Source organism: Diprion similis, chromosome 3 (genome assembly GCF_021155765.1).
Source record: "Diprion similis isolate iyDipSimi1 chromosome 3, iyDipSimi1.1, whole genome shotgun sequence".
NCBI lineage: Eukaryota > Metazoa > Arthropoda > Insecta > Hymenoptera > Diprionidae > Diprion > Diprion similis.
Window position 1 is genome coordinate 13,157,782 of NC_060107.1, and position 26,506 is coordinate 13,184,287.

The 26,506-nt window shown below is 38.1% G+C and overlaps 2 protein-coding genes across 6 annotated transcripts; both read left to right on the forward strand.

Moving 5' to 3' along the window:
* The first annotated feature begins 718 nt into the window (after nucleotides 1–718).
* On the forward strand, nucleotides 719–15,981 carry LOC124404287 (ATP-binding cassette subfamily G member 4-like). Of its 2 annotated transcripts, XM_046878311.1 has the most exons (11): nucleotides 719–801; nucleotides 962–1,310; nucleotides 6,918–7,035; nucleotides 10,482–10,665; nucleotides 11,861–12,006; nucleotides 12,097–12,335; nucleotides 12,569–12,870; nucleotides 14,016–14,184; nucleotides 14,341–14,597; nucleotides 15,065–15,219; nucleotides 15,312–15,981. In XM_046878311.1, exons 2-11 carry the CDS (start codon nucleotides 1,115–1,117, stop codon nucleotides 15,499–15,501), a joined length of 1,956 nt encoding a protein of 651 aa, XP_046734267.1. In that variant the 5' UTR covers nucleotides 719–801; nucleotides 962–1,114; the 3' UTR covers nucleotides 15,502–15,981. The 2 variants fall into 2 exon arrangements, with proteins under 2 accessions (XP_046734267.1, XP_046734266.1); XM_046878310.1 differs by lacking the exon at nucleotides 719–801 and having other exon boundaries at nucleotides 864–1,310.
* A 4,504-nt stretch (nucleotides 15,982–20,485) lies between these two features.
* On the forward strand, nucleotides 20,486–25,826 carry LOC124404304 (ATP-binding cassette sub-family G member 1-like). 4 transcript variants are annotated; one of them, XM_046878332.1, is made up of 11 exons: nucleotides 20,491–20,955; nucleotides 22,683–22,999; nucleotides 23,199–23,372; nucleotides 23,443–23,653; nucleotides 23,736–23,849; nucleotides 23,943–24,097; nucleotides 24,163–24,331; nucleotides 24,434–24,534; nucleotides 24,604–24,759; nucleotides 25,210–25,328; nucleotides 25,581–25,826. In XM_046878332.1, exons 1-11 carry the CDS (start codon nucleotides 20,802–20,804, stop codon nucleotides 25,807–25,809), a joined length of 1,899 nt encoding a protein of 632 aa, XP_046734288.1. In that variant the 5' UTR covers nucleotides 20,491–20,801; the 3' UTR covers nucleotides 25,810–25,826. The 4 variants fall into 4 exon arrangements, with proteins under 4 accessions (XP_046734289.1, XP_046734290.1, XP_046734291.1 ...); XM_046878333.1 differs by lacking the exons at nucleotides 25,210–25,328; nucleotides 25,581–25,826 and adding an exon at nucleotides 24,874–25,100 and having other exon boundaries at nucleotides 20,486–20,955; XM_046878334.1 differs by lacking the exons at nucleotides 25,210–25,328; nucleotides 25,581–25,826 and adding an exon at nucleotides 24,920–25,100 and having other exon boundaries at nucleotides 20,488–20,955.
* The last annotated feature ends 680 nt before the right edge of the window (nucleotides 25,827–26,506 follow it).

Sequence of the window (26,506 nt, forward strand, 5' to 3'; positions counted from 1 at the left end):
CCTCGACCACACATGTGGCATTCACCGCGGTCATTGTGTGGCATGTACAGATGCTACACTACATATTAATAAATGCTTCGTGATTCACGATTTACAACTCAAGGATCGTCGTGGCTCAGAACAGCTGCTCCGAAACGTCATCCGGCACGTGGCTTACCGAGGAACCATATGATGTAGTCGAAAATTCAGTGTTTCGTAAGAGTCGTAAGACTATCCACGTTCAATCAAGTCTTCGGCTAGTCCCGCTGCTTCATCGGCTTGCATTGTGATCTAAATGACAGAAAAACTTTCGTGGATACGTAGGACGTTCTTTGTTCCCTGCGGACATTGCTCACTGTGAGTTACAGACTTCCAAGATCGTCACTCTCGAAAATATTATGTAAATTGAGAGAGAAGGTGCTTTTTCCGAACCACTTTCATTTCACGAGTGGACAAAGCCACCTTGAACACATTCCTTGTGCATATAAGTTCCAAGGAAATTCTATCTCGATGAGGATCGTTGACCTACGTAACAGTTTGCGCTGTCATCGACTTGTGGTGGTTCGTATCACACATGCCAAGGTGCAGAAATGGGTCTACATGCGTAGATTACGGCACACGTGCATGATACCACCGATTTAATATCACCCACCCGGGTGTCTATTATGATTATCAGTAAAGTGGGAAGAAAAGTCAGCCTCAGTGACTACAGTCAGTCAGTTAAGCCGCGCTCACGGTCGCGATCAGACGCGGCAGTGCTGCAAGGAGGGACGGAAGCTTCTCACCATTCGACGTTATAAAGCCATCAGAGATCTCTTGACAGTATCGCCCCTCCCTGCTCGCAATCACGTTTGTACTTAAACACTTTTGAGTCTGACATCCTTCTTCCTTGTCTTTATCTTCGGCCATAATCGAGTGCTCGGTATGATCGTGGCTAGTAGTATCAAGGTGTGAAATTGTGACCATTTTCTTTGTATTCGAGGCATCTGAATCGTTTTTACCTCGATCTATGGTGGGAAAATGCTTTCTAACTTGTTCGAGTGAAGCGATGCTGCACCTGGACGCTGTAGCGAAACGAACACATGCCTGCGGTGCAGCACGCTGAGATTAAACACGTGTTTGTTGGGGTTCAAAAATGACGCAGAACGACTTCAAGAAACCATCCGATGGCCTCGGGGGCCCCAGAAGACCAGCCGCTTTGCGGCTTGACCTGGACATTAAGCCGAAAAATCCCGGTCCAGTCAGCCCAACGTCCCCAAGGATCAGCAGGTCCGTAGACCTAGAATTTACCGACGTCTCCTACGCCGTCAGAACCGGTATTCTTAACAGAGGTATAATCGTCACTCTTAACCCATGTGCCATACTACCTGTTCTTACATAAGTACCCTCTTTGGAGCCGATAAACTTTACGTTAAATTCTATTCCTGGTAGCTCTCAATCCTGGGATTAACAGTAACCATTCCAAACTTCTCAGTGAGTTTCTAGTCCCACCGATTCATGGTCTCTTCCATCTAATCGCTTCTCTCTTCTTTGTTACTCTAAAAAAATTCCGTCCGATTTGCTTGGTTTCGGACGCTTGTAGATTCATGTTCCAATTTGTACAAGTCTATGTTGGACTGTTTAAACAGTCGAACAAACGTGGAAGTCAGCAGTGCAGCTATCGCTTGTGATGCGGAAATTTGACAACAAATAAACGAGAGTATCGACTGTACTAATAAATCAAGTCTGGGCATACAAGTTTATGTTTAATCTGACTAGACGCTTCGTTTGCTTTTGAACATTGGGTCAAACAGCTGAGCAAACTTTGATCACAATTCGGCAAGTAGGGTGTAAAATTTTCACACTTATTAGGGATTGTTTAGACCAAGAAACGAAGTGTTGTATTGACTTTACAGAGCCGTGCGACGGCGTTGCTACGTGTTTCAGGTTCAATTAATCGCTATCTTGTTTTTGGTACCGGCGCAAATGCCAACGTATTTAGCGAAAAACATCGTACGATTTACGTTGAATCCAGGGCGCACGTTTATCAAGTTGTAGCAGACACTTATCAATTTATATAGACCATTCCTTCGTTCATACGAAGTAATGCTATCACGAGAAAAAGGAAACCGTGATAGGGCTGTAAAACTAAAGTTGAAAGTGAAATACACGAGTGTACCACGTGGCTCACAAATTGTTGTATAGGTTATTCATTTTCAGACCTAATTCGTTGCCAGCTTTCACCAATTTTTTTAAACGGTAAATTCATTCTTGTCTCAGTTTTGCACAACACGAATTTTGATTCGGGGTTCTAGATGTGAAATTTTGATTTCTCCCACGTAACTAATGAAAGAAATTTTTTTTTTTTCATAGATAAAGTTTGCTTTTGTAGAAACCAAAACGATATTTCTGATTTTAAGAAAATTCACCTATTTTAGAATCAAAACTTACTTATTTAAATAGAAACTGAAAATAAAAATAAGATAAAAAATTAATCTTATTTGTTGACCTGTGTTATAGCTCATATCTTGAATAAGTTTCATCTATGTTGAGATTAAGTATATATGACACTCTAATCAGACAATTATTTTTATCAAAAATGTCTGCGCGTTGATGAAAACGTTGAAAGTTTTTTTTCTTACCGAGTCAATCTCTGGCTCGATTCTCATACTTTTCGTTGAACTTGAAAAGGCAACGGATCATTGTTGCTTTTTCAAGTTTGGGAAATGCGTAACTTTGCCGAAGATTAAAGGATCGCAGATATTCTCCACAATTAAAAATACTCGCTTGCAGATTACAGGAGAAATTACTTATGTATTTTGTTTGTTGTAACTTAAACTCTCGTTTACGTAATCTAATTTATATTCGTGAGAGAAAAATTTTTCGTTATCTTGATGGAGATGTTTCGGTAATAGCGACCGGTAATACACGTTTTTGTAACCAGTCGAAGAAACTTGACTTTTCTTTGTATAAATCTAACCTGTTTAGCAGTTATGCTAATTTTGCGCTATTGGAAAGCGAGCCTTGGCCATTGTTCGTTAAATACAGCCAAAAATTTTGTCAACACCGATTAATTTACGCAAAATTCTAAGATTAGGCAAGGCGCGCGAAGCAATTAAACCTTTTTTTTTAATTTGATAGTTTGATAGTTTATGGTTTCCGTAAATCTTGATACAACATATCAGGCATATTTGGAGGACATTTTTACGTAATTTCAAAGTTGTAACCAATTCCATCTAGTCGAAATTCTAGAATAAATGACCTTGACATTAAAAAACGATGCAACCAGTATTTTATGATATATATTGCAATATATATAAAGTGCATATGGTATAAAATCATTTTACCATGGAATAACTATTCATGCATCATTACTGAATCGATGAATTCTATTTATAAAACTCCATTATCGAACCCGCGATTGAAACTCGTTGTAATCTATGATGAAACTGCAATAAGAGCTCAAGAGAATTATTTCAAACTAGTGGCACGTTTTGCATTCAATGACTTTCAAATATATTGATATACCTTTAATAAAAGATGTATCCATAATGATATGAAATGTGAGAAGAAGAAAAAATCCGGTTTTAGGCAAAATCTGAGTCAAGGTTTTCGGTGATTTGTATCAACGCGTTTCTTTTTCTTTCTTGGTTTTGCTTCTCTCTCTCTCTCTCTCTATCGTTTTATTGTTTTTTTCTTTTGATTTTGATTTAAACTTCGTTGTTTTTTCTCTATCATTATTAAAATGAATTTAGTCTTAGGTTATTATTAGTTATTCTATATTATTAGTTTTTTTTCTTGTAACTTACGCCTGAGGTCCTTATGGAGTTCTACTCTCTCTCTCTCTCCCTCTCTCTCTCTTATCTAATGCCCATAGATAGATCGCCTTTTTTTTATCTATTCTTGAAATACTTTTTGTACAGAAATTTGTTACGAATTCAATTGATACTATGTTTGCTTGGTTGAGGGACCATTTTGATTCCATAAGCACAGATACTAAGCATGACCCTGTCCAGGTCTCAAGTAGCATGCCTGACAAGGCCACCCAGTCTGGCAAGCCTCACTGGGTCACTAGATCGTGGCGTGAACAGGTATAACCGATTTGTCGCAACCAGGAAATCACGAGAAAAATCGCTCTCAGCACTTACTCTTCGTCTCGTAAGACGATCAAACCAAACTGCATCAGCGAATACTATCGAAACACATTTTACTCGGTCGAGGTAAAGTCAATGATCCAAAAATCGATGCTTTTTACAAATTTTTTTACGTTATAATCGTGCATTGAGTACCTATACATGAATTTTTAAATATTTTTTAGCTTTGTTTAAAAATATAAAAATAGAAAGTATCGCTTTGAAATGATTTAAAAATTTTACTCACAAGACTTCGTTCTACAAAGTTACTGAAACAGATTTTACTTCGTTTTAATAGTCGATTCAATATTTTCATTTGTTGATCGTATTTCATATTGATGCAATGTTTGTAATATTGAATGTTCAAATGTGACATAGGAACAATGGAACGGCTAGATTTTTAACCATTCTAAAGCGATTTAGAATGAAGCATTTTTATCTATTCCAATATTGTTTATTTTTATATTTTTGAATAGATTTCCACAGCCTGCGATTAAAATAATTTTACAAATACTCAACGTACGACTATTTTGTAATAAAATTCTTTTAAAATTTGGTTCTTGGTCAAACCAAGCTTATCAACTCGACGTACTAATTATGACGGAAAAGCGATTACCTTTCTAGGCTTAAATGCAACTGAGAGTGCAACTATTCAATTTGAGGTCGAAATATAATTGCTAAACAAGTATCGTATCTTTTCTATTTAGCAAATCAAAATCCATACGTGATACTTGATGTTGGTGTCTTCTTGTTGTTTGCGTAAGCGGGCGACAAAGATAAGAAAAATATTGATAAACATTTCCGACAATTCTTGACGTATACGATTACAATTAGCTCAATAGATGTTCGGGGTAATAAACGTGCAGACTAATTCAGCTCCATATGATTAGATATACTCTCTAGCAATACAGAAGATGCGATCGTCTGTGTATAATCTTCAGATATTGTCGTATTTTTGCGCAAGTACGTCTTACCTTGAATACTTTTGGCAAAAAGGCGAGACTTGGAGAATAAACAAATATAAAATATGGACCACGTAACCCAGGTTGTGTAATAACTATGCAATTGCATAATAACTCGTAACTTGCTTTTTCTTAGCGAATCTGACAGTCAGCGTGAATCTGCAGATATTTTAATGCTCGTGCATTTCTATTATCTTCAAACACAATCTTTCTATCCTTCTTCGTTAGTTGATAGTTTTCTTTTTTCAAAAATGGTTAAACTAGCGTGAACAAAAAAGTGATGCCAATTGCTATGAATTCATGACGAAGTTTATAACTTTTTAAATAGCTACAGTCATTTGCATCTCATCAAGCGCATCTATCTGTCGACATATTGTATTTTAGTATCCACGAAGCACAGACGTAATTAGATTCTGTATTTAGCATAGTTAAACCTGATAAGATTTTAACGAGGCTTAATTCTGTCCTGTAATTATGCGAAACGAGAGATTATTGCTAATTTATTTACACCAAAACATCAGCGTCGCCGACTGATTGAACGATGAAATTTTATCTCACAACGGAATGAATTTGATTCAGCAGAGAACGCGGTGACAAAATTTTTAATCGAACAAAGGTCAAACCACTTATTGTGGGACCTAGATCAATCCTATCGTTAGTGTAACAACAACTGATAAAATAAAATAATCTTAGTTTTCAATGTTCTTGAATGAAATTATAAGATGACAATTTACGTTCGATGAAATGTTACGTAACAGTGCAACATCTAAGAAAAATGCAATCTTAACAAAAAAATTTCATTATACATTACACAGACGGAAAATATTTCTGTGTGAGTTATCTGACTACGAGTCAAATAATCTGACCAACGGTAGGTATAACCGCGAGACCATATTTTTTTACTATCGCACCAATTACGAGTGAAATATTTTATCGGAAACTACAGTGATCGGAAGCTAAGCGATCAAATCACTACTTTTGTGGAAATGTATCTGAGCAGCTATCCACCAGCGACGATTCTTCATTTTTTATTATTATTGTTTAGATATGACTACGAGTGTGTAACGAGTGGCCATAGAACTGGACTATAATTTATGTTCTATTTTTATAATACAATATCGAGTACATCGCACTCAGTCATCGTGAACGGCGTTGATATCTGCAGTTGGAGTGCAGGCCGAGGATCCTTTGTTCCATCGCAAAGACAGCCAGCCTAGCTTCATGTCGTCACGCGAGTGATACCCTCTCGACTTGTCTAACATTCTATACACAACGTGCATGTGTTTTGCTAATTGTCAAAGAAACCTTCTCACAAAATTGTGCTGAGAAAGGTTTCAGTTTTTTATAGTTAATGGAAAGTATCTAACGGTAGAATGGATAGAGTCACAATAACGGATTAAATGTTGGTGGAATTATAAAAGAAAATTCGTTTAGTGTAATTATAAATGGATTATTTCCGTTAAATAAGGCTTTCGCATCAATTTCTTGTCGAATGAACATAAAATTGTCGTAACAGCTATAAAAAAAAGTAATACCAGTGACGATAATCGAAAAAAAGAATAAGATATTCTTGGTTTTTTGATTACGGCTACAAAACGCAGTTTCGTTTTATAACCAGAAATGTATCGTTCAGTTTTAGTAAGAAATGAAGTTGGTCACGGGCTGTATAGTAATCGCTAATAGAAATTTATCTCGGCGCAATATTTGGTAGCGAAACAATAAATTTTTCTGAGCTATTATAGTACAGCCAGTAATAACGCTCCATTCTCGATTCCCCAGATTAGGAGAATTGATAATTAATCAGCCATAAAATCACATTCCAAATGCTCACATTCGTGATTGTTTTTGTTATTTTTTCCCACAGGAAGGCGGGAACTATTGAAAAACGTCAGCGGAAACTTTAAGGCTGGGGAATTAACAGCAATTATGGGACCTTCGGGTGCTGGCAAATCCACCCTCATGGACGTCCTGGCAGGTTTCACGTAAGTGTAACCACACAATGCAATTGTAATATCACCGTCAATCAAGTCTCGTCACCGATCAATCTGGTGCGATTAATAAAGCTTTGTGATCACTGGGAAGGAAAGTGTGAAAACACCTCTGTCACCCTGGAGTATAACATCGTTGAAATAACAGAGAGTCATTAATTAACTGCGCAATGCAACTGCGTTGGTAAACATCTTCGCGAAAATCCTTGGCCTCGACATTCTGTTCATGGTACCCAATGAATTCATTCCATAAAGAGAAAAGAAATATCCAACTTTTATATTTAACAATGCAATTCTGTCTGGAAAGGTAACCTATAAAATCTTCGAAAACACCATTTCGAAACAGGAATCTTTTGTTAGGTTATGTTTGTCGTTCGATCCGGGAATTATATCCTCGATCCGGTTTGGGGTGCGGTCAAGAGCAACTTTACGAGCATACATTCACGCTTTGAGTAATTTCAAGCTCTAACGGAATACCGCGAGTTTCTCTGGTGCAATCGCGAGTCCCTCTTTTGCGGAGTCCGGAGACCAAGCTCAATGCTCTCTTGAACCAAAGTACGGCTGCACCGGGATTGCACCCGACGCTGATGACGAAGCTAGAGCACCGAGGAAGGCGCCACGTTTCGGTGCTCGTGCACCGAGAAGTAAGCGGCATGACAGGGGCGTAAAGCGTGGTGTGCTTAATGCTTAATACATGGGATGCTTAAACCACCTACGATACGTCCCTTTTTTGGAGGTCAATGCCTTTAGTGAGATGTGTACCAACTGTCTAAATAAATCCCTATATTGTTAGGGAATTATTTTTTTTCTGAACGCTACCCTATTCGGTACTGCCAATCGTGTAGAGTTTTAGTGTGAGTTATTCAAAGTCCCGTTAATTTGTTTCCCACGCAGATTCAACGTCGCAACAATTAATCACCACCGATCTAGGGTATTTTGCTGCTGTTGGTACACGTCTTACTCAAGTCCTGAGAAACTTTTTTTGATAAAGAAGCTACACTCCTGGGCACAACGTGTATACTCATACCACGCTATGGGTGAACAAGGAAATATATATTTCTGAAACCTTTTCTACCACGGTTCACGAATTTTTTCCAAATGAAACAGTAAGACATTCGATTTATGCATTAATACAGTTACAATATTAAATTCGTGCTCATCTGTTGTTCACGAAATGGCTGGTTTAGATTGGCTGAAACGACATGCTGGCATCTGATGATGGCAAACTAATGAAATGCATCGGAAAATAGAGTACGAAAACACAAGAGTGAAACATCACGATCACGAACTCGAATGAAATATTTGGACGTCATTTTTTACCCCACTGTCTTGGGGGCCCCCTCACCTCGGTACCCATCCTAGTTACGCCCCTGGTAAGCGGGTGTCCGGAGTCTCAAGGCCGAGTCGTCGACACGTAATGTTGATCGAAAAAAAAAGTCCCATGGGTCGTTCCGTGCCATTTAATAGGTATACCTGCACTCGAGGTTCACAGCTGCGTGTGGCTTTCACCTCGGTGCATTTTATCTTTCTTTTGTTTTACACAAAAATGGACTGTGTTGTGCACGCTCAATTGTACTGTGCAACGAGGTTACGTGGCGGCAGATATTCTCGGGAAGAAGTTTAGATTGGACATAATATTTGATATTCGAATCGATTTAGACTCTAATGGGTTTCCTAGTTTTTTTCGTATTTCAGAAGTAAGTTCACATAATCGATGTGTCGTTGGGCTAGTTTTTCTTATTTTCAGCCGATTAATGATTGCCATTATTTGTATACAAGTCACTCGTGAATGATAAGTTTTGGATTGAAAACAAGTCGTCCTTAAAAAATGTGCGGCTGGCGCTGCGGAATTTGCATATATGGTTGCTATGTTTGGTTCATTACGAGGTTCATTGCTATCGTAATATACATACACTTAGCCATTTTGTGAATACATTATTTTTTACACTTCGGGCCCGAATTGAAAACCCGTTCGAAACAAGGATATCCAAGGATACATAACTCTAAATTCTTTATTGGTTGATTTATCGTAAGATACGAAAGCATGTTGCTCTATAAATTCCCAGAAATCACCAGAGACAATCCGAGTGTCGAAGACAAGATTCTTGAATATTCTAGAAGAATGCATAATAAAATTCGACGTCTAGCTCCGGAATTTTTCGTAAGGAAACGCACAGTTTTCGAATCGTCCAATATTTTTCACGATTCCACGATCTTTAGTATGGTAAAAATGTGCCAATTCTGTAGATATCCTAGAATACTCGAAGCTTGGCGGTTCTTTTTCGATTATAGAAATCTGCTGAATGGGAAAAAAAAATTGTGGTGGTGAATGAAACCGGTATTACGGGTTCGTAGTTTCTTTCACTAAATTGACTGTCATTCCGCTCATTATACAAACATTGTGTGTAGTAACCACAGCTGTGTTTTTCTTTGGCCATTTGTGTTTTTGCCACCTTATTTGCTGCCTTTTACGCTGCTAATCACAAAACGAATTCTTGTTATACGACAGAGTTAATAAGTAATTGATGATAAGTGAAATCGTTAAATTTTTCGCCGCAGTGACCGCTGCTTTCGTCAAAAGTATAAGTATCTGGTCAATAGTGGTCGTGAAGCTCGAGATGAATTCGATTAGTGTAATTGTAATTTATAATTACTGAGTTTAGCATCCGGACTTTGGTTTGCGATAGTGAGTCTTGGGCTGCTGATATAATACCACGTTTCGTACGCACGCAGTTATAAAATTTACGCGGAACGTTTATTGTTAGTATTATATTTGTTGCATACAATCGGGCAGGAAGTGTAATTCTGCGTATTTGCTCATCAGAGCTGCTTTGGTATTCATTTGAAATGAGTTTTTCCCATAAAATCCTACGACTGCGAAAGATTCTTACTCACTGCTTGCAATCGTTGCTTAGAATGTCTGTTTACACGCTTAACGAGTAGTCTGTGTCATAATTTAAAGACGATTGAAAGTTTAATCAACTGGTTTTGCACTTACTCCCAGATAATTATACTTCAATCTTCAGTCCTTGCAAAAATTTTATTCATAATTGAAAGAAGATATTTTGTATCAATATAGATCGAAACAGGTTATTATCATAACAAGAATTGTTTATAAATGAAAGAACTCATTTTCTAGCTAGAATTTGACAGCTACCAGAACATAGTCGGAAGAAAATTTCCGCAGGTTGAGCTTGTTGAGAGTAAAAGGAAAATAAAAAAAAATGCAACCATCCATAATTGTTTCTCACCAGAACATTTAATCACACTTTTCAAACTGCAGTTGTCCAAATACAACCGAAACTCCCGCGGCAATTGTATAAAATGGCTGTTTCCGTTCATCGCCAAGTTGTTTTTCAGTCTTTTTCCAAGTGACGACAGGCCTTTTAGCTGCACTCCACAAATTAGAAAGTATGCATTTAATAATTGTTGGATTTCAGGACGTCCGCAGTCGCGGGACAAGTAACGGTGAATGGCCAGCCCAGGAACTTGGCCACCTTCCGGAGAACTTCCGCTTACATAATGCAGGAGGACAACATTCAGCCCTTGCTTACCGCCGAGGAGGCCATGCATGTTGCTGCTGAACTCAAGCTCAACCTTTGCAAGCAGGACAAAAACAGGAGGGTAAGTTTCAAAAGTGGAAAGTACTCAAGGTGAACCTCACCCAGTCCATTTGTTGCAGCACATAAAAAAAATTAGATGCCTATTTTTTACGTGTTAATCGCTCGTGTCAGGGGTAAAAAATCACCCTTGAAAATATTCTAACAAATATAGTTTTTAAAGTTTTTGATAAAACTAATTAGACATCATTTACTGTGAACAGAGGATTGGAAGCGCAATATTTTTACCCTCATGGGTTGGATGTCTCATTTTTTTAGGGTAAACTTTAGAGACGACTTTTTCTCTTCTTAAACAGCCGAATTGGCACGGAAAAAAACTTTGCTAGTGTTCTTTTGATGTATCTACTACGAGATTTCACAGAATGATGGAAATCGGTAGGGTACATCTGGGGAACTTTTCTTCTAATCGTGACACTTGCTTCACATGCGGAGACTAATGGAATCGGTCGCGAAAAGGTCTTCGAAAGTTACTTCTAAAGTGAAAAATAGCTATTTATGTGGCATGCCCGTAAACCCCATGTTTTTTTGGCAAGGATAAAGATTTCAGGACGAGCTGAAGGCGAGCCGGAAGCGAGTACTGAAATTATCCGAGCCAAAAAACGGTTTACGGGCATGCCACATACAATATTTTTTACGGTACGGGCTTTGAAAAGCAAATCGAAGAGTGAGGTTATGTCGCGATCTGTTCGACGAAGCTACTTTATTCGGCAGTTTGGGATGCGCACTTCGAACTGCGCATCAAAACTGCGGAATAAAGACTTTATTCCGTAACTTTATTCGCTGCCGTATAAAGCGTCACTTTACGGAACGAAAACTGCCACAAAAAGTGGATTTTTCAATTCCCATACCGTAAAAAATCATTTTTAGTGCCATCCGAATGCCCGGTGGACAATTTTTATACAGCGAGAAACATTCATGAGGTGTAATTGAAATGAAATTATAGGAGGATCAAACTGCGAGATTCTGTGTAGGGCAACGTCCGTCTAATCAGCTACTTCCGTCCCCAATTATCGCATCAGTATCACTACCTATCATCGTGTAGCATCGCCATCATGAATGACTAGGTCTCACATTACTAGATAAGAAATATAGAGTTAATTACAGAGCTCTAGGCATCTTTCAACGCGCCCACATCCCGCCAAAGTCCGGATAACTCCTTGATGTTGAACTTATTGTTTGTTCATTTATTTTTCACAAAGGTGGAAAAAATTCTGGTGGCATTAGGACTCGACGAAGCAAGACATACTCTGTCAGGCCGCCTGAGCGGTGGTCAGAGAAAAAGGCTAGCAATCGCCCTGGAACTGATCAGCAATCCTCCAGTGATGTTTTTCGACGAGCCCACGAGGTGACTTTCTCCAGACAGTGGTTTTAATAACGTGATCGGAGAATTTTAACGCGTGAGCCATCTTACACTGGATATACTTCACTTTTCCAGCGGATTAGACAGCGTCACGTCGAAGCAATGCATTGGGCTCTTGAAAGCATTGGCAAGGGAAGGTCGAACGGTAATTTGTACCATTCATCAGCCGAGTGCACTTCTCTTCGACATGATCGATCATCTTTACGTCGTCGCCGAAGGCCATTGCCTATATACCGGAGGAACGAGCAATATGGTTTCCTACCTGGCAGAACAAGGCCTTTGTTGTCCCGAGTACCACAATCCAGCTGATTTTAGTGAGTAAAGTTTGTAGTAAAGTATTTCTGCGGAAAATAACTGCATGAGAGAAAGGCTGTCAACTTAGCTTAAGGTGGCCAACCTGTATGAAAAGATGACACAGCTCGCGCATGCGCAATCGGATTGCTTAGTTTCACCATTTTCTACCGGTGTAACCGATTTTGAAAAGAAAAATTCAAACCACATAAACATCTTGAAACCTGTTCTATTAATTTTTTTTATCTTCGATCAGTCCTAGAAGTCAGTGCTGGTGATTATGGAAACTTCGTACCCTTGCTGACCAGAGGAATTGAAAACGGAAGAAGCAACAAGTGGAGGTCTCCAGCTATTGGCGGTCTTTCGAAAATTGAAGAAATGATTGCTTCCGGTCTTACGACGCCAGTTCGTGCGCCCAGACTTCCTCCCACTCCTATGCTCCAAATGGACAAACTGGACAAGGACCACCATCAAATTAGCGGAGAGTATGTAACCAGTTTTTGGAAACAATTGTACGTCCTTCTCAAGAGAAATGTCATCAGGCTCTCCAGAGACAAGGTATTGAAAGTATAACGTTCGATTACATCAATATATAACATTTTTCGAGATAGTAATTTGTAGGATCAATACTGTCAATTCAGTGTTGCAACCTTTTAGAGATAAGAGTTGTCAATCAATCAAGACGCGAAAAATTATGATGGCTACTCTCTAATTAGTATGAATATATGATAGGTATCTAACTATAAAGTCTGTTTGTCGTCAAGTTTTTTGAAATTTTTTTCGTTTCCTTCTCTGTTCAGCTGAGCACGAGCTTCGATTTCTCTCAAATCCTTATCAATTCAAGGTTGAAAATTAAAACGATAATTGAATTTTAGTACGTTTCAGTGAATGTAATGTGACGTGTGCTCGGAAATTGATTAGATCATTCAAGTCTGATTTTTTCATAATCCAAAATTGTATTAAATATAAATGTCAGTATTACGTGATCTGCTAAAGCCGGATCTTAGAATAAATTTAGGTTAAAAAGTTCATCATTTGGATGGAATTCATTTTTATCATCAATGACGATTAAACTGAGTCTGATTCGTGTGGTCAATAACATATTATAAAATCAAACGATTTTTTATATCAAGCCTAATTTGTCATTATATAAGTGACAGTTGTTTCTCGTCGTAAATTTTCCACATCGAATTTTAGATTAAATTTTTCGTATTCTATCACGTATTCAGTTCGAATTAAACGTCAATTTGTAGTTACAAGTAGTACAACATCTGCTCTAGTCTCTCTTCGAGATCGTATACTACGGTAGTTATAGATAGTCTTAATGAAGACTTACTGGTTATCTGATAATGAATTCAGCGAATTTAGCCCAGTGAACAAAGCATCTGTTTAAATTACAGTGATAACTATGAATAGGCGTTCTGATATACTTATTGTTGTTCAATCGACGAGAGATTAAGAATTTTTATTCTAATCAGTTTTCGATTTGAAAAGAGACTCCAAGAGAGGCTGATAACGAACTGAATTGCTTGTCAGCAATTGATGTTCGTCAAACAACATTCTTTTGATACTGATCTAGTAACGATAGCAAGAAAATATACTGAAATATTTTAAAATATTTTTCATAAGAATGATACGATGCAACTTATTGATAGTCCACTCACCATAATTTCGTGAAACATTGACGAAAAGCTATTCCTCAGTTTCTGACGTTCACGCGGATATCTATGCACCTATTGATAGCACTTCTCGTTGGCACCCTCTATTTTCAAATTGGCCAGGACGCAGCCTATGTATTCGACAACTTCAATCTGCTTTTCTTCAGCATCATGTTCCTCATGTTCAGTGCGTTCAACTCAACAATTATCACATGTGAGTCTCATCCAAAATTCGAAAGAATTACAACATATGTTTCCGGAACGTATCCATCAGTTCCGTGCTAAAGGGTTTCAAAACGAGCCGTGCATTGGGTTCGATAATTGTTCAAGTTGTTCTGCCACCCGTTGCTAACTGTTATTGTGTTTTCAGTCCCGTCAGAACTTCCGATCGTGATGAGGGAACATTTCAACAGATGGTACAAGCTCCGGTCCTTCTATATAGCGAACAAGTTGGCTGATTTTCCAGTTCAAATTTTTGCTGCATCAACGTTTACCCTCGTAGTTTTTTTCATGAGTGGTCAACTGCCCGAAGTCCGAAGATTGCTACTGTACGTAACGATGTGCATCGTCGTCAGTTTTGTCGCACAAACCGTCGGGCTGATACTCGGCATAGGGATGGATATTCGCGTGAGTCTTTTCTCCTCACTTATTAATTGTCTCAATACTACCTCGGTTGAGAATAGATCTAAGTCCACGCATCCAAGAGAAAACGCTTTGCGAGTGTCTAAGGAGCATTCCGTTGACGTTAAAATCCTACTAGACGAAGATATCATTCCCTTTGCCACCATCCAACTTTTTTTCATCCATTACACATTTTTTCTGTTTATTAGATAAACGAGTTGTGCAAAATCGAATTTAAACCTCAAACTGTCGTCGTTTTGTTGAGAAAACAAAAAGAAACAAAATCGGATTGTGGTAAAGAGAATAAATTATCCAAGAATACGGTCTTCAAATTTCAAGAAAATCGGCTTGCCGTTTTTTTAAATTTAAGAATTGATTTTAGAGTTACAGAATCCCACGATTTACCCCCTTTTGCATCACTCTTCTTGTACGTATTTCCTTAACAGTCAACTGTATGTTGACATTGATTTCAGAACGGTGTGATTTTCGGCCCACTGGTGATATTGCCTTTTATGATATTCAGCGGATTCTTTGTTCACATTAATGACGCTCATCCCTACATGCAGTGGCTCTTTCACATCTCATTCCTCAAGTACGGCTTCGAAGGTGTCATGGTCGCAATTTATGGGTGGGTAGTCGTGAGAAGGCTTTGCTATTGAATACGAGTTGCGGCTTTCAATCAATTTTCACCTTTCTTCTTTCGATTTCATGTTTTTGCAGATACGATCGGCCGAAGTTGGATTGTTCGGCGATCTACTGCCACTACAGATACCCCAGACAACTTTTGACGGAGGTCGATATGACCGAAGCCGAATACTGGAGCAGTATTTCCGTCCTCATCGGGCTTTACTTTGCCCTTGAACTAGTAGCGTACACAGCTCTTCGAATTAGGCTAAAGCACCGATGGTGATGACAGACTATTTGCAGGATAAAAACATCCGTCGTGAGTTAGGACCAAATTTTAAAGTCAAGATTTACTCTTGTCTGATCTCTATCGCATAGCCGGAACGTTAGCAAGTATCCGATTGTAGCATCCTTGGCTGGGAAATTTTCTAATTTGCCAAAATATGTTTCATAGGTTTTCCAAATGTACAGAGTCAAAATGTAGAGAGGTCAAAGTATAGAAGACTAAGATATAGAATTGCCGGAAGTAATAAGAATATAGCAAGGCAGAACATAGATTCATCAGTATCCTATATCGTGAATCTTCCATTTTCTGATGTTTCGACATTCTCCCCCCTACACGGTAAACGAACTGAAATTTCTTTCACCTTCAAGCTTCAAACTTACTTATAACGAAAGTCGCCCTTTTCGCAGCATTTATGCTTACAAAATTAACCCTAGAACGGCGACGGTATTTTTTTATTTTTTTTACTTGTTCCGGTAACGGGGGGCAAAAAAAAATTCCATCTCTCGGGTACATTTTTCAATAAACAATCACTGACCAAAATTTTTTTTCCCATGTTCCAAAGAACTGATAAAACGTGATCAACGTGGCTCGAGCAACGAAAACTTAAGCTGTCCACTTGTGGCGGGAAATTTCGATTTTATTTTTATCCTAGCAGTATTTGTAGTGTGACTCGAAAGAGTGTGCATTTGTAAAGGTCGAATCGGTGTGTCTTAAACCGATGGATCATGTCGATTCTGTATACTTGCCGGTCATGCTCCATCGAGTTTTATAAAAACACACGCGTCGAGCCTTGAATGAAGATAAATGGCGTGATATACCTCTTTTACGAAGTACGTAAATGTAGTCAAGAATGTTAGCATAAATGTACGATTGGCGTATTTGTATGTAGATATACACCATGTGTTCGATCGTTAGTAGTTCGAGTTAACGCTTTTACGAGATACAAGAATCTTTGTTCGGCTGGATTATTTTTTAGGCCGTCTGTCTTTGCATGTGCAAATGTCTGAGCCAAATGATCAAGAATTTTTATTCTATATGTTTTTTTTATTTTTTATTTTTACACCTTAATTTTTCTTCTTATATTATATCTCACATGCACTGAGAAGACGCCAGAAAACTGTCAGGCCAACAAGATCCAGTCATTTCGTGAACGTAGAACAAGCCTAGGACTTAACGCCGCTGTTTTGGAATATTCTCTTAAAACATGCGGTAGGCAAATGAATGTTACGTACTTTCTGCGTGTACTGCGGGACATTCAAACTCAGAAAATCATTTGCTCAACTTCATTTACTTATTATATACGTTGTTACCGTCGAAATATGTACATAAATCTTTGTTTTATAATATATAATATACGTTATTACACTATCGCTCTAGGTTAATTAAAATATAGTGGCTCTCTCTCTCTCTCTCTCTCTCTCTCATTTCGACGTTGGCGCGTTTCTTATCAAAATAAAAATAGTAATAAATCAATAGAAAGCTAGCCCGAAGTTTAGATATCTATCATGTGTAAATAGATTAGCGCTAGCCACTTGGGCCGGACACAAAATACAGATAATTATCAAGTCAATAATTATTGGCCAGTTATAATATCGTAGTTAGAATCTGCACTAGTAGCCATACGAAAATATGCTGTGAGTTTCTCTAACAATGAAACGATCCGTGCGCCTGAGGCAGGCAACCAGAGTTACACCACGTGTTCTTTGTCAGCCTGAACATGAGCTGTAACTCCGGTTGCCTGCTTCAGGCGCACGGATCGTTTTGCTGATCGTAAATTCGTGGTGTTGATATAAAAGGTTATTTCGTGTAGATGTTCTATAAGGAATTTAATGGAGGCTGAATCCACCTGCATTGATGCAATTCAGGGTACATTTCATTGTTCGATATTTGGTTCACGATAAATGATTAAAGATAGTGGAAATGAACGTATTTCGATCGGTAAAAAGTACCTAATTTCAGTTATCGAAATGCAGGTGGGTTTTGTAAAAATGTAAACTGAATTGCATAATTGCAGGTGGTTGCATTCTGTGCTAAATTGATTCTTGAACATCCCCCCCCAAATGATCCATACTCGTAGACAAACTTTGAGGCATTTGAAATGATGAAAAGTTCGTACGTCCATATTATATTAAACTTATCGGGGTGAAATGGATGTTCGTAGATCTTTTGTGATGTTTATATTGTAGAGGATGTGTAGTATACATGATCGTACATGGGTATCAGTACTATTTATCTGTAAACGATCTGGATTACTGAATTTTCACCTTTTAAAATTTTGATGTTTTGTAGTACGTAGTAGAATGTTGAAATTCTGCAAGTTTCAGAACTCTGAACTCTCACGATTTAACAACATCACATTGATGAATATTTTATCGTTAAACAGATTGATTTTTACATTCGAATTTTTATCGTTCATTTGTCGGGGAAATAAATACGATCTAAGATGTTTTCGATGTAAAACGTCTGTTCTCTACACAAAATACCGTTTTTCGATATTCCCCAACTTTTATCTCAAATTTGACATTCGGTGGCAGCTACATAACATTATTTTTATGTTAGTGAAACGTGTTTATTTCATTTAAATTCGAACCGACGTATGTTTGTACAAATTTAATTCAAATAAAATGTAAATATTTTACAAAAAAATTACCAGACATTAAAATATTTCGCTGTAGCAGAACAGTGCTATACTTTAGAAAATAAATATAGTTGAGCCAATAGCTTTAAAAAATATTTTTTTTCCTATGAAAATCAATTTGTCTTTTACGGTTCCTGAGGATCCAGCTTAACGGATTCCGTGATCGTAGAGTTCGGAATTTGGTCCATCGAAAGCATTTCAAATCCTATTTTTCTCGAGGACAATTACGATATGATAAAAACTTGAATATGAAAATCAATCTGTTGAAAGTTAAAAAATTGATCAACATGTTTTCCTTAAGCAGTAAGAGTCAGAGTTCTAAAACCTGCACGATTTTCGCACCTTATTGTTAGTACATTGAAATTTTTGCCTCGGATCGTTTACAGCTAATTGGTGGAATTGACCATGTATGTAAAGCGAATGCCATTGGGTTAATGTGATTATTTCAAATGCAAAGTGGAGGGTAAAGTATTATTGGGTATTAAGTATTATTTACGGATTGTGAGCAGGTCCTTCTGTGATCGGATTTAAACTATCGAGTAGTGATTGTGTAGTTAATTATTCGTTGACTTACGTAGAAAGGAGATCGCGATGAAATGATGGGAAATTAAGAAAATCGTTAATGGTTCAATTCAAACAAATACAAGCATTTTTGTAATCACTACGATTAAACATGTTTAATTAGATACTATAAACAGTCTGGTTTTTTCAGATTAAATGTATCAGTAAATAAATATTGGAATACGAAGTATAAGCTTATCGTCAAGTTAAACATAAAAAAAAAGTTTATTTGTACTTTTGACCGCCTACAGCGAGTCTATGTACAAAAACTTATCTATTGTAGACTGATTGTTACTGAAAGTGATTAATATAATATAAATAATTAATCTTCTTTCTTATATTCACTCGGCTTGGCCAAGTTTTACAGAAGCTGTTCGGTAGGTACTTATATTTTATGCTAATTTCTAAAATGTTGTAATCCGTTTAAAACGAAAGATAAGGCACTGCCAAATGCAATATATACATATCATAATGTAAACATTTTATCACAATAATGCCAAATTCTTCCCCAGATGAAGTAATTATTTATATTTTAGTGATACTTGTTTCTCAAAAATTCTTTCGCAATATTACTAATTAAACATACATTAAAAACAAAATGTGGAAAGTTTTCGTACGTCTATTCGTATCGCCATAAAGTAGCTGAAACAACCGATAAAACTAATACGAAATGGTATCAAAGTGCGAAAGAATTCTCAGAACATCAAACATAGATGTTAAAAAAATTATAATCTGAGGCCTGTCTAGGTGAAGGTCATTATAATTTTTTTTTTGTTTTTACGTGATAAACTGCGTCCACTATAAATCCTCTAAATTTGTAGTAATCGCTGTTCAAGACAAACCTTGATATGCTTCACAATTCATTCGATGTGAGATCAAATGTTCGGGTATTCGAGTTGTTCCAAGAACTGTTGTTTTGGTTACCGGATCACCTACCCTGGAAATTTTATAAAAAATTTTGTAATTTAAAATGTTTCTTAAATTGTCAAAAATGACTTCTATAAACATTATTTGGCATTACTTTGAAATTTCAAAGATTATTGAAAAAAACTTTTTTGCATTCAATAATTATGTGAAATATTAATTTTTCTACTTAAATTACTTACGAGGAAATTTAATCGTATCAAATTTGTTTTATTTTCAAAAGTTTTTTTTTACACCCCCATTTTGCCCGAGAAAAAAAATTCTTTTCTTCTCCCTGACATCTGAAAATTATTTTCATTCTCTTTGGTTACAGTTAAAAAAAAAGAATTTGCCTATTTGAGTCCTCGAAGACTAAGTATTTTCTTAAGTACCCCGTTTTGCCTCATTAATTTCTAGACATTTACTTGAAACGTGGACTAAGAATTTGACTTAGTTTTACTTATTCCTCATAAACCTCAGAAAGTGAAACGAAAACATTCCTTGGTAATGTTCATGCTAATTCCGTTTAAAGTGAGTGTTACATTCGTTCGTTTCTTCATGCATCGTGAAAGTAATGTCCTAGCCGATTTCACTTTGACGCGAATAATGCTTCTATAGCTGACCAACGCACCGCACATCGAGTCTTTCTTTTCGGGCTTTACAGAGGTTGTGAAGAAGAGAAATCCAGCTCAAGTTATCGCGCTGGAATCGTACTGGTCCAGTCCATGCGTGGGTACCAAAGCAAAAGCTCAGCTTGGACGACGGGTGTCCATGGGAAGGGATTCGATGTTGAACTGAGAATGAATCAAGCAACGATTAGACCTATCTTCCCCCACTGCTGACAGAACGGGTCGCGTGGAAATTGGACTCTTCATGCGTGGTAGCAGTCTAACTGTCGTTCCCGGCACTGCGTCCAAGACAAAACGTTCCGTGCAAATCACTGTAGAAGAGTGCGGTGGGCAGTGAAATCCGCGATGGCATAACGGCTCAAGTGCAAAAGATCTTTCATCCATCGTTGTCACGTGGAGATATCCGTGGAAGGAAAAACTTTTCGATCAACTCAAGCTGACAATTCACCGATAAATTTGATAAACGGATTAGACCCAATCCACCACGAAGACTCTGAGGCTTCTTTCGAAAAGGATGACAACCGGTTAACGCGGGAACGAGGAAACGCAGGCAAGGATCATCGATCATCATGAACTCTGTGCAGCCGGTTGAAGGTGGTACCTGTCCGATTTTGAGGCTTGATGACGACGGCAAGTTGCTGGATGTTGAGGCCGGCAACCCGTCGACCTCCAGACTTGTCATCGAATTCGCTAATTTGAGCTACGCGGTTGATTGTGGCACAGGCAAGTCTTCTTATTCCATTATATTCAAATTTTTCGTGATTCTGATTTTCACACGAAAGTATATGCGTATACAAATCTTTCCATGGTTTCGGAAGTCCGTTGATTCAGGCCTCAAAAGTTGACGGAGATCAATTTCCATATGATAAACTCAGAGTTGCGTTGACTGTTGTGTAGAATGCTTCAATACATTACGGTATGATAAAAACGTTTCAGATTTATCTATTGCTCGGCCAGACTTTTTCAATAGAGCGATAAGGCGATGCTGTAGTTACCGATGAAGTCGGAAATGTCGGTAATTGAACCGACAGTTATCGAATCGCTTCAAAATCAAAACAGTATGATTCAAGTTAATCGTGTCAAAGATTATGATGAATATTTGTAGTCAAATTTAAACTGCATAATCAACGTTCCTGGCGATTTAGGTACCGTGTGCAGCTAGAAGAGACAGGTTGTATGATGTCAAGTCATATAATTAGACCGAAATGGTTGCAACCAACCTTTAATATTTTTTATCCAACAAAATCAATACAACCGTTGTATTGATGATAAACAGTGAATTACTGGTACTACTCCACACATCAGGAATAAAGTCTTTGTTAATTATTTTCGAAATTGTTTGATAAAATTCGATAAGATTATGCAACCCAATTTCGAACGCTATTTCGATACCATAAATTAATAACCAAATCGAAAGACACGTACGTCACGACCTTATTGGACTTGGCTCAGATTCCTGATTGCATATTTGGGAGAATTGACCATGTAAAGACGAATGCGATTACACCAACTGTGATCTTGATACTTCATAAAAAAGATACTTTCTGCTCAAGAAGATGTGATTTGTTTAAAGTCAAGGAAATGTCAAATAGCTGGGTATGTCAGTGATACAACAGCGGAGATATTTTAACTTAAGGATCAAATGTATTTCAAGAATAGCTTGAATAAATTATGCGTACGCATCTGCTTACAAATGATACCAAGTTGAGATAAATATTATTAGTCTCTTGTTAGTTTTCGTTTGCTGACTGACAGAATATTTTGTAAAAATCACTTCATGCAATCATGCTATACTAAGTTACGACACGTTTCCACGATGGTTGTGAAGAATATTAGATTTGTTTACGCATAGCCTTTATTGCCACTTCACATATTGTAATATTGATGAAGAATGTAGTATCATTTGCATCGCATATTAAGAATAAAAAGATGCTGGAAGGTTTTAAATTTTGCAAACTTTATATCGAGTAAAGACTCTAGTGTATATAGTGAATTAGCACGTTTCTGTCCCATTGCAATAGATACTTCACACTCGTTTGCGGGAGCTTTCATGAACGAACTTCATCATGACACAAAGGTTCGAATACTTGGAAAGAATGTAGTACGACGTACTTCTTGAAGCATCCTGTAGACTCAGTTCACGGCTTCGGCAAGCGAATCAAGCCTCAGAAAAGTTGACGGCCTTGCGACCGTGTATTATTCGATCTTCAACACGTTATCATATTTCTGAGACGACATTACTCAGTGTTCCATTGTAAACAATTGAGCACCGAAAATCTCCAAAAACGAAAGACAAGCCGTAACTGTCTGTAATACAGATAACAAGACGTGACACTAATGTAAATGATATTAACCAGTTTTTCGTTGACCACGAAGAAGAAACTTATATCGCAGCTGTGGTTTCGATTCACCACATCGTTTTTATAATTTTTCTTTTGTATTTCCAACAGGTTCTCAGAAGCAGAAGGAAATTCTTTGCTCAGTAACCGGACATTTTCGACCTGGTCGTTTAACCGCCATCATCGGGCCTTCAGGTGCTGGGAAGACTACGCTCTTGAGCATAATTTCTGGCCTAAGAGTCCCTAAACTCAAGGGAACGATTACAATTAATGGCGTCGAGAGAAACAGGGAAGTCTTTCGAAGACAGGTTTGCTACATACCGCAGGATTTTGCACTATTGCCCTTGCTTACGGTACGCGAGACTCTCCAAATCGCTGCTGACCTGAAACTTGGATCTCCTCATACGGACGCCTATAGAAGACGTGCGGTAAGAAGACTGAATTTCATATCACGACTAAGAATAAAAAACAAAGTGCGAGTATTCTAACAGCTTTCACATTAACTCTGTGATCGCTGAAACATGTTTTATCGTGCAGTGCCAGCATTGGACAAGTGGGGAAATGCAATGTTCAAATGGTTTCAGTTGACCTCAATTAATTTCACAACAATTCTGCATTCCCTTACAGGTAATCGATATTGCTAGCAAGCTGGGACTTTTACCAAGTTTAGATACAGCTGCAGGTAATCTGAGCGGTGGTGAACGAAAAAGACTGTCCATTGGAGTAGAGTTGATAACTAACCCACCCGTAATGCTGTTAGATGAACCTACGAGCGGATTAGATAGCGCAGCATCAGGCCAGGTTCGTTTTTTTCCGAATAATGCAGTCAAGCACATGCTCAGTAATGGAGGTTATGAATTTATCGCCACAGGTGATTGCCCTGCTGCACTCACTTGCCGAGGCAGGTCGGACTGTGGTTTGCACCGTCCACCAGCCTGGCAGTCACATGATATCCTTGTTCGATGACATCGTCGTCTTGTCTCGGGGACAAATAATGTACTGTGGATCGCGATACGACATTCTCGATACCTTTGCAAAGGCTGGTCATGCTTGTCCTCAGCTCTGCAACCTCGCCGAATTCGGTAAGAGACTTTTTGTGTGGCTTTGACCTTGATCAGTAACTTTCATCGGAAACATGGATTTGATTATTTTACTTCTATGCAGTACTGGAAGTAGTTTCAACACACAAGGAAAATTTGACAAGATTGCGAGAAGTCAGTAAGGAGAAATATGAGGCAACAAGATTTCAACTGGAATCTACTCGTGCTACTCCAGTCAGTAAGTATAGTCAGATCAAAAATGACCAATTCCGAGTCAACCATGTCGATATTCTTCAAAGTCTTCGGCTCATTTTCTCTATTCATTTTGTAGAACACCAAGCATCGAATGGCTCCGGGCTACCGCCAGGTTATTTTAACGAGGATGAGGAGGATGAAATTTCGCCGATGAGGCTTTATCCAGTGTCCCAGTGCAAGCAATTCTTCATCCTTTTCAAAAGAGCGATGATCTGTACACGAAGAGACAATGTAAGGTGATCGAACCTACGTCATTTAAAAGTTTAAACGTTACATCATTTGACGTTATCTTACAGATGTTAACAAGACTCAGAATCGTTGCTCATGTGATGGTCGGACTTCTGGTTGGCATTGTATTCTATGACTTTGGTAGCGACGCTGCCAGATTCCAAAGCAACAACGCTTGCATTTTTACTTGTCTGTTGTTTTTGTTCTTCGGTAACGCCATGCCAGCTGTACAGATGTGTGAGTTTGCAGTATCTTCATGATTAGCAATTTTTGATTGCTCGATTCCGCCACGTTGTGGACGTTAGGAAATTACTATTACACGCATCATCTGTTCTGCAGTTCCAATCGAAGCTGCAGTATTTCTCCGAGAACACATGAACAACTGGTACTCCTTGCAATCGTACTATATAGCAAAAGTTTTAGCAGATATTCAAGTGCAGGTGAGATGAGTTTAAAAGTACTTTCCTAGTCTGTCTTAATTCCACGAATAAACATTTGGCGGTCTCTAGGTCCTCTGTCCAACCTGCTTTCTCATCTTTGCCTATTGGCTAACGGGGCAGCCCCTTGAATTCGACCGGATATGGCGTGTCTGGCTCATCTGTGTTCTGGTGACAATGCTCGCCCAGTCTTTTGGCATTGCTGCTGGAGCTGCTTGCGGCTCACAGGTATATCAATTATCTTCGATAATATTTTAACTGAGAACTGTTAGCATGAACGCATCACAATTCTTACACTCCAACTGAATACTACGTATGATAGTCCCCGTGTTTTTATCCCAGAAACCTACTGTACGTGGGTTAAAAGTGCTATTTCACACTTTATCAGCGTCGCTGGTACTCAGACAGCCGCGAACGTCTCAATTGACGTTAATCAGGGTTATAAATAGAGGAATCGAGCAGCGAAATTTGAAATAGAGGTTCGGCTAAGCTATACTTACGAGCAGTTTATACGATCGAAACGTTTGCAGTCACGAATCTTCAATATAAACCTACTTTTGACATCAGTATACTGCAATCGAACAGTTAACAATCTGTCATGAATTTATGGCCTACAGATTTATTGTGGTAAAAGTGGATAAATGTTTCATATTGTTCAACCAATGATATTTATTTTAGGTAGGCGTTTTCGTTGTACCAGCGTTGAACATCCCGATGTTTTTGTTTGCTGGATTTTTCCTTAGACTTGGGGAAGTTTCGGCCTATCTTCGCCCCATTTGTAGCATCAGCTACTTCCGGTTTGTACATTTTTGTTGCATTGATAGCATTAACCAAGGACGCTGCTCCTTCAACAGCAGGCGTACTAACTCTGGGAAATACGAAAATGTTTGATTTCCAAAATATAATAGTCAAACTTTCAAAACGGAAGTGAGAGAACTTCAAAAGGCTTATTGTTAGTGGCACATTGGAATGTACTTCAAAATTTCATATGAATAATTCAAATCATTTCCTCTCGATTCCATAATGTGAACCGTGGGTTGGTATTTCAGATACGCTTTTGAGGGAGTACTTCAGGCGTTGTACGGGAATTCTCGTAAAAATTTGCCCTGTTCGGAAGTTTTTTGTCCTATTCGTTTACCGGCAAAAATTCTCTCAAATTTGGGTATGCCGACGGCACCATTCTACGTTCTGACTCTGGCTTTGACTCTGTGGATCTTCGCACTGCACATTTCCGTTTATGCAGTACTTCGCTGGAAATTGTATCGTGCCACTAAATAAAATTTGCTAAGCATAAATTTACATAAATTGATCATTTATATTTTAAATAAATATTTTTTATTACTTTGAGAATAAAAAAAAAAAAAATAAAAAAAAATAACTACGATCACCGGAAATAGCTGCAATGACCTTACAGGTAGTGAATGGACGAATGGCTTGGCTAACAGGGGTGACAGCGTAACCGTCGAATTCATGTAGGTATGGAGTTCCATATCTAAGAAATCGCTTACGTGAAATGATTTATAAAAATTGTAGGAAAAAATTGTAACGTATTCAAACTCTCTTCGCACTCGCATCTCATTCTTCGTCTTTCTTACCTGGAAGCTTCTAATTCGTTTCCTCAGAATTCATTCTCTCATTTCCAAAATACTGATCTTGCACTCTGCTTTCTGCACTCATCCACGCTTCATTCTGCTAATTCCAAGTCATTACTCATCTACCTTTTAAATTGTACACTTTGACTCCACCTTCCAAACCAGTAACTTCACAATAAGATCAAAATGATATTTTAATTATGTTCGCCGAACGATGCTTCGCCGGCAGATAGGCAACCGAAGTGACATTTTTACGATGTCAAATACGCCAGATGTAACGTCGATTGCCTATCTGATGGTGACAGACGTTCGCATCCTTAAACTTCTACGAATCTTTCCGTTATAATTGCCATGAATATATTTTAGATATTCCTGTTGAAACT

Coding starts and splice junctions, on each gene's coding strand:
- LOC124404287 (XM_046878311.1), top strand. CDS start 1,115: ATGACGCAGAACGACTTCAAGAAACCATCCGATGGCCTCGGGGGCCCC. Junction 1,311..6,917: donor AACCGGTATTCTTAACAGAG/GTATAATCGTCA, acceptor TTTTTCCCACAG/GAAGGCGGGAACTATTGAAA. Junction 12,336..12,568: donor CCACAATCCAGCTGATTTTA/GTGAGTAAAGTT, acceptor ATCTTCGATCAG/TCCTAGAAGTCAGTGCTGGT.
- LOC124404304 (XM_046878332.1), top strand. CDS start 20,802: ATGAACTCTGTGCAGCCGGTTGAAGGTGGTACCTGTCCGATTTTGAGG. Junction 20,956..22,682: donor CGCGGTTGATTGTGGCACAG/GCAAGTCTTCTT, acceptor TATTTCCAACAG/GTTCTCAGAAGCAGAAGGAA. Junction 24,098..24,162: donor TCTGTACACGAAGAGACAAT/GTAAGGTGATCG, acceptor GTTATCTTACAG/ATGTTAACAAGACTCAGAAT.